We start from the raw sequence: 7,242 nt of genomic DNA on the forward strand, positions 1-7,242 counted from the left end.
CTTGATCACTTGGTTAATGCAGTTTCTTCACTATAAAGTTATAGTGTTTCCCTTGGTAACTAATAAGTATTTGGGGGGAAAACTTTAAGACTATGCAAATCTTCTCAAATTTTCAACCACTGATTTTAGTGTCCATCATTGGCTCTCATCTGCAACAATATCAGTATGGAATCATGGATACTTACTTTATTCCATGTATTGTATTGTATTTTACTTCTTTTATTGTTCAACTTGTTCCCCCTTTGGCCATTAAGAGCTCCTTCAACTTGGCTCTGTCTTTCAGCAAGCTCCTGTCACCTATTCTATCTCTCTGTTACCACAGAGGTTCCAGACTCATCTTGGATGTCATTTCATTTTTTGTAGATTGGTTCGAGTGAGTAAAAACTACCGATCAGTCATAAGAGCATGCATGGAGGAAATGCACCAGGCAGCAAGTAAGGATTTTGTGTGTGTGTGTGTGTGTGTATGTGATAGTAATTAAAGTATTTATCTGGATATAGCCGAAACCGGTTTGGCTCAGTGGATAGAGCGTCGGCCTGTGGACTGAAAGGTCCCAGGTTCGATTCCGGTCAAGGGCATGTACCTGGGTTGCAGGCACATCCCCAGTAGGAGATGTGCAGGAGGCAGCTGATCGATGTTTCTCTCTCATCGATGTTTCTAACTCTCTCTCTGTAAAAAATCAATAAAATATATTTAAAAAAAAAATAAAGTATTTATCTGGATATAAATACTACAAGGTAAAAGCTGATTGACATTCCAGTTCAAAACTCTCACTTTTCTATCTTAATTTTTTGTCAATCATCTTGAGTATTTTTTTCAAGTTAGAATGTACAGAGTTGACAGGTACAAGGAAGCCTAAAGGGCCAGATTAAGGATTTAAAAAAAAAAAGATTTAAGCAATGTTTTCTTTCTTTTTTCTTTATATTTTAATTGATTTCAGAGAGGAATGGAGAGAGAGAGATAGAAACATCAATGATGAGAGAGAATCATTGATCAGCTCCCTCCTGTAGCTGGAGCCCGCAACCTGGGCATGTGCCCTGACCAGAAATCAAACAGTGACCTCCTGATTCATAGGTTGATGTTCAGCCACTGAGCTACACCAGCTGGGCCAAATTAAGGATTTTTAAAAATGTCATCCCCACTTCTTTGACCTCGGTGATTTAAAGTCACCATAACCACGAGAGCCACGTGACTTCTGGATGTCAGATAGTCTTGTATAACATGGTGGTCTCAGTGTTTGCTGTGTTGCAGTTAAATGTGCCACTTCTAACTTCAGGGTCTTGGTTTGAGAATCACTGATGTACAACAAAAAGATATGAAGCATTAAAAAAAAATCTATATTATAGTGAAAATGGTGGTCATTAGAAGAAACAAAGGCATAAGCTACAGAGCCTGATATGTGAAGTTACAACAGTGAGACTGAAAGTTCCATTGCTCACTTAGAATGTTTTACGTTTTGTTAGTTGCTGCTAAAGATCCAGACAGCAGTCGCCAGTTCAGCAGCCAGGTAAGGGCTCTGCCTTTGTTGTTGGCACCATTACGTCTTCCTGTGTCCTTGGCACCCACCTGGAGTGGCTTTGCAATCACTCTTTTTTGCAGCCCTCTATTCTTTCCAGGTAGACAGGCAACTCCTTGGGGTGGTAAGGATCTTTTTCAACTTCTAGTGCCCCTTCAAGGCCTAGCATGTTGAAACAAAGGATGTGCTTGATAAATACTTGTTGAGTTTTCAGTCCTTAGGGGAAATATAAATCCTAACCACATTGTGTCACCTGAGGGTAGAGAGCTGAGCTTTTGGAACCACTGCTTGGTCTCATAAACTGTACTCAACTCATGAAACCAGCATTTACTGGGCTGCAGGTTCTCATCCTTTAGTTGGAGCTGGATGAGGGCTTAAAGAATTCTCTTTCTTTGTTAGACTCTTTTAAAAAATATTTTTATTTCTCAATTACAGTTCACATTCAGTATCATTTTATATTAGTTTCAGGTGGTTAGACATAAAATTTACGAAGTGAACCCCCAAATAAGTCTATTACCCATCTGGTACCCTACATAGTTAGTGACGACATTCCTTATGCTATAGTTTATGGCAGAATCGTGTGTGTTTTTTTCACATCAAGAGTTTATTGCCCTAGCGGGTTTAGCTAAGTGGATAGAGTGTCGGCTTGCAGACTGAAGGGTCCGGGTTCATGTACCTTGGTTGCAGGCTCGATCCCCGGCCCTCATTGGAGCTCATGTGGGAGGCAACCAAATGATGTGTCTCTCTCACATCGATGTTTTTCTCTCTTGCTCTGTCTCTCCCCCTCACTTCCACTCTCTGTAAGAATCAATGGAAAAATATCCTCAGATGAGGATTAACAAAACCAAACCAAAGAAGTTTACTAAGGGAAAGTCTATGGCAGAATCTTTTTTTTTTTTTAATATATTTTATTGATTTTTTTACAGAGAGGAAGGGAGAGGGATAGAGAGTTAGAAACATCGATAGAGAGAAACATCGATCAGCTGCCTCCTGCAAACTCCCTACTGGGAATGTGCCCGCAACCAAGGTACATGCCCTTGACCGGAATCGAACCTGGGACCCTTGAGTCCGCAGGCTGACGCTCTATCCACTGAGCCAAACCAGTTAGGGCCTATGGCAGAATCTTGATGCTATTCAAACTCAGTCATTTATAGGGAATGATGCACTGTTTCTCAAGTCAGAAAGCATTTATTTCCCCTTACAAATAAGCTATTCTGTGTTTGTGCATAGAAGGGTGGTGGAGAAGGGAAGAATGTATATTTCTAAGGGCAAGTTTATTTTGGGGTCTTATATTGGGTTTGGCTTTTCATAGACTATTTCCTAAACTCCATTCCCTTGAATATCAACTTTATAATTTTTGCTGTATCTTTATATTTCTCATAATATTACTGAATATTTTTCTAAAAATCATCTCCTTTATTACTCAAATAAAGCCTCTTTCTAAATCATAATCATCAAGATCATGGGTGTGATGAGCTAGTTATTAAATATATTTTTGTTGGTTTTAGAGAAAGAGGAAGGGAGGAGAGAGACAGAGACAGACAAACATCGCTGCAAGAAAGAAACATCGATTGGTTGCCTCCCTTAAGTGCCCTGATTGGGGACCAAACCTTCAATCTGGGCATGTGCCCCGACAGAATCGAACTGGCCACCTTGTGGTTCCTGGGACGATACTCAACCAACTTAGCCATATCAGCCAGGGCAGCTATTTTTTTTCTAATGTACATTAAACTAAGACCACAACCACTAAAAAAACAAACAAACACGTTAGTTTGCATCCCACCTTCTAAAATCCTCTCACTGGCTTTGGGAAACCTGCCATAGGAGTACTCAGTAAATGTTGACCATCATGTGATTCAAGCCCGGCTTGGTTCCTATGTTCTCAGAGTAAATCCTGGGAATGTTTTCAGTCAAAATCGTGTCTCCATTTCTCCCTTAGGTCTCCATCCTGTCCGCCATGGAGCTCATTTGGAACCTTTGTGAGATTCTCTTCATTGAAGTTGCCCCAGGTGAGCATGGACTCTTTCTGTCAGCATCAGAGCTGTCCCCTGCCCGTCCTCTTTGTCTTTCCTGTGTGTTGTGATGGGTGCTTTGTTGCCTAGGATGCTCTTTTCACCAGCACAACCATCAGCGAGCATTAATGGCAGCCAGAGAAGCCTGTCGCTGTGTCAGGTTCTGCAGAAAGAATCAGACAGATTGCCTCCCAGAAACCTAAAGTGTTAGGCGGATGACCCTGGACAAATACCAAGAAAACAGACAGTAAACTAGTGTGTGAAAGGGGTGGTCGTCGATATTTGTGTCCTGGACTGGTCCAGCTTCAGAAAGTTTTAGGAGAAGCTGGGGGAGAGGCACAGTGGCTTCCTCACAGCTTGAGAAGGAACTAACCTGCCAACAGCTGGATGTCAGACTTCTAGCCTCCAGAAATGTGAGGCAGATTTTTGTTGTTTGTGTTTTTTTTTGTTTTTTTTTTTTTAAGGAAATGGAAAGAAAGTTTTAGGGATTTGCGGAAGCGTTAGGCTGTGGGAGCAAAGTCACTTTGAGTTCTGTTGCTAATGATTGGGGCAGGGACAACTCTGTGTGTTAACTGTCCACTTTGAATTAGTCTGTTGGTCTTGATTAAATTGTGGTCAGTACAGTATCCTGGCCTGAGTGGGCTGCCTGTGGGATTGCTACAGGCCTTTTTCTTTTTTAAATATATTTCATTGATTTTTTACAGAGAGAAAGGGAGAAGGATAGAGAGCTAGAAACATCAATGAGAGAGAAACATCGATCGGCTGCCTCCTGCACACCCCCCACTGGGGATGTGCCCGCAGCCAAGGCACATGCCTTTGACCGGAATCGAACCTGGGACCGTTCAGTCCGCAGGCCGACCCTCTGTCCACTGAGCTAAACAGGTCAGGGCACTACAGGCCTTTTTTGTATTTTAAGGGTCTATGTTTGCTCTTATCCAGGAATAAGTGTTAATAATCTCCTTGGCAGTCCTAACTGTTTATTCATTCTCCTGCTAAGGAACTGAAAAGTACAATTTCTTGTTGGTATGCTTCTCTGCAGTAGATTTTTTGTGGGTTTAACACCTGAGGATATTTTTCCATTGATTTTTAGAGAGAGAGGAAAGAGAGGGAGAGAGAGAGAAACATCGATGTGAGAGACGTGAATTGGTTGCCTCCTGCACACACCTCAACTAGGGCCGGGGAACTTACAACCAAGGTATGTGCCCTTGACCGAAATTGAACCCAGGACCCTTCAGTCCATGGGTCAACAATCTATTCACTAAACCAAACAGGCTAGGGCTGTCAAAAATGTTTTTATTGTTGCACATGTAGCATTAGTACCAGTTCCTAAATGGCTGCTACTTACATAGCCATTGAGTATTGACTAGTCATGAAGAGTCTGGAGGCTGGGGTGAGAGTGGTGTTGGTGGTGAGGTCTGGGCCTTGTGTTCAACCCTTTTTTTTTTTAATATATATATATTTTTTATTGATTTAGAGAGGAAGGGAGAGGGACAGAGAGATAGAAACATCAGTGAGGAGAGAGAGGGTCATTGATTGTCTGCCTCCTGCACGCCCCACACTGGGGATCAAGCCTGCAACCCAGGCATATGCCCTGACCAAGAATCGAACCCTGACCTCCTGGTTCATAGGTCGAAGCTCAGCCACTGAGCCACACCGGCCAGGCTGTTCAACCCTTTCTAGGATTCAGTGAAAGCTGTTGCTGCCTGACACAGGAAGTGTTCCATAAAAGCCCATTTGCTAGTCCAGTCCTTTATTCAGGACCACACGTATATACTCATTTAAGAGGGATACCCCTTTTCTACAAAGCTCGTCTGCCCTACATTCTCTGTAAGATGGGAAAGTGGAATTTGCCGCACATGAATGTGTGACGAGAGTCTCTCCCCCCAGCCGGCCCGCTCCTCCTCCTCCTCCTTGACTGGGTCCGACTGCACGTGTGCGAGGTGGACAGTATGTTGGCAGATGTTCTGGGCAGCGAGAACCCAAGCAAACACGAGAGCTTCTGGAAGTTGGTAAGGACCTTGTGCAGGCTGGGCCTCCCCTTCTCCCACCTCAGGTCCTGTTTCCCCAGTGCGGGCAGGCAGGCCTGAGGGTTGCTTACTGAGCCTGCCTACACCTGGCCTGGCTCTTCCTGTCTGTAATTATGGAAACACCCTTAGATCCTTTTTCCCTGCTCCACGGGCAAGTTTAGAACTAAGTTATCATGTTAAAAAAGTAATGCTTTGTAGACTTTCCAGTGAGAAGGGAAATTTGGTTTCTTTAGGCACCTAAGGGAGAGAAGACATGAATACAAAACCGATGCTTGGGGTTGGGGGTTGGGTGTTGATGTAAATGAACTTGAGGGGTTGTTTTGAGGGGATAGAAATGTTCTAAAACGATTATGATGGTGCCCAACTCTGCAAACTTACTAAAACGAATTATACACTTAAATAGGTGAGTATTTATAGTGTGTAAGTTATAACTCAATAAAGCTATTAAAAACAAAAAGATTGATGATCCCAGAGTCATTTGGGATGATCAGTTTGTAAGTCATCATGTGTGCCAGGGAGGTGCATGTGTATGTATGTGAGAGCAATACTTTTTCCATTCACCTCTACTGACCTGTGACCCAATTGGGAGGGACCAAGGAGGGGGTTGCTAGTTGACCCGAATAATGGAAAGTTGATTAAATTTATAAAATCTGGAGTTCAGGTCAAGACTTGTTGCCTTTGAGGTTATTTTGGGGCCTTTGGTCCAGGACATCAGTACAGCTAAGGGGAGAGCCTTCACTCAGGAAGTATTGGGTCCAGATTTTTAATCTGATTCATTCATTCACTGAGATTTCATTGAGGGCTACTCTTTGCAAGGCACAAGCATGACCAAAGAAGGCAAAGATTTCTGCCCTTGCGGAGACATTTCCTGCACAGGAAGTAGGAAATAGAGAAACAAGTAAAGCATGTACCATGTCTAATAGTGACGGCTTTGGAGAGAAATAAAGCAAGCACGGAATTGCGAGTGGGAGAGGGAGTCAGAAGGAGCTGAGGAGGGGAGCTGTGCAGATGAAGGGAGGAAGGGCATTCCCAACAGCGAGGCCTGTAAATGCTGCGTCCGTGAGGCAGAGTGGGACGAGGACGGCAAGGAGACCAGTGAGCCGGGAGCAGCGGGAGCAAGAGGGAGAGTTGGGGAGTTAAGGACAAGGCCAGATCGTAGAGGACCCGCTGGGCTGTCCTAAGGATGTTAACTTTCAGAGAGGGAATAACGAACAGGAACCGTGCTCGGTGGTGCCACACTGCCCGGTTAGCATTCCAGCTCTGCCTCTTACTAGCTGTTAGGTCATGAATGAGTTCCTTCACAGCCTTCAGGTTTTCATCTGTACAGTAGAGGGAACAACACTTACCCATAGGGCTGTTATGATTAAATTAGTTAAAGGGCGTAATTGTGTATAAATTAGTTGATAGATACAGTAAAGAGCTTCTGTTTTATTCCTGGGTCAGGTGGGGGAAGGGGGATGTTGGAAAGTTGAGCAAAGGAGCGCCATGACCTGACTTAGGCTTTGGAAGGCTCTTCTGGCTGCTCTCCTGAGGACAGTGAGGCCAGAGCAGAGAGATACCAGAGTGGAGGCCATGGTACTAAACCATGCAAAGATGGGGGTGACTTGGACAAGCGCAGGAGCTGAGCACAGGAGCTGGTGAGAAGTGATTAGGTTCTGGATGCAGTTTAAAGACAATTGGTGGGGTT

General features: G+C 43.8%; 1 protein-coding gene across 1 annotated transcript; it reads left to right on the forward strand.

The window, feature by feature from the left end:
• Nucleotides 1-329: 329 nt before the first annotated feature.
• Nucleotides 330-5,581, forward strand: LOC102430110 (nuclear pore complex protein Nup85-like; the record flags this gene model as incomplete). The annotated part of the gene is made up of 4 exons (XM_014451125.2): nt 330-434; nt 1,464-1,507; nt 3,456-3,525; nt 5,416-5,581. Coding segments are annotated over exons 1-4 (305 nt in total), but the record flags the coding sequence as incomplete, so codon positions are not given.
• Nucleotides 5,582-7,242: the final 1,661 nt, after the last annotated feature.

The sequence above is a fragment of the Myotis lucifugus genome, unplaced genomic scaffold, assembly GCF_000147115.1.
Source record: "Myotis lucifugus unplaced genomic scaffold, Myoluc2.0 scaffold_8004, whole genome shotgun sequence".
Taxonomy (NCBI): Eukaryota; Metazoa; Chordata; class Mammalia; order Chiroptera; family Vespertilionidae; genus Myotis; species Myotis lucifugus.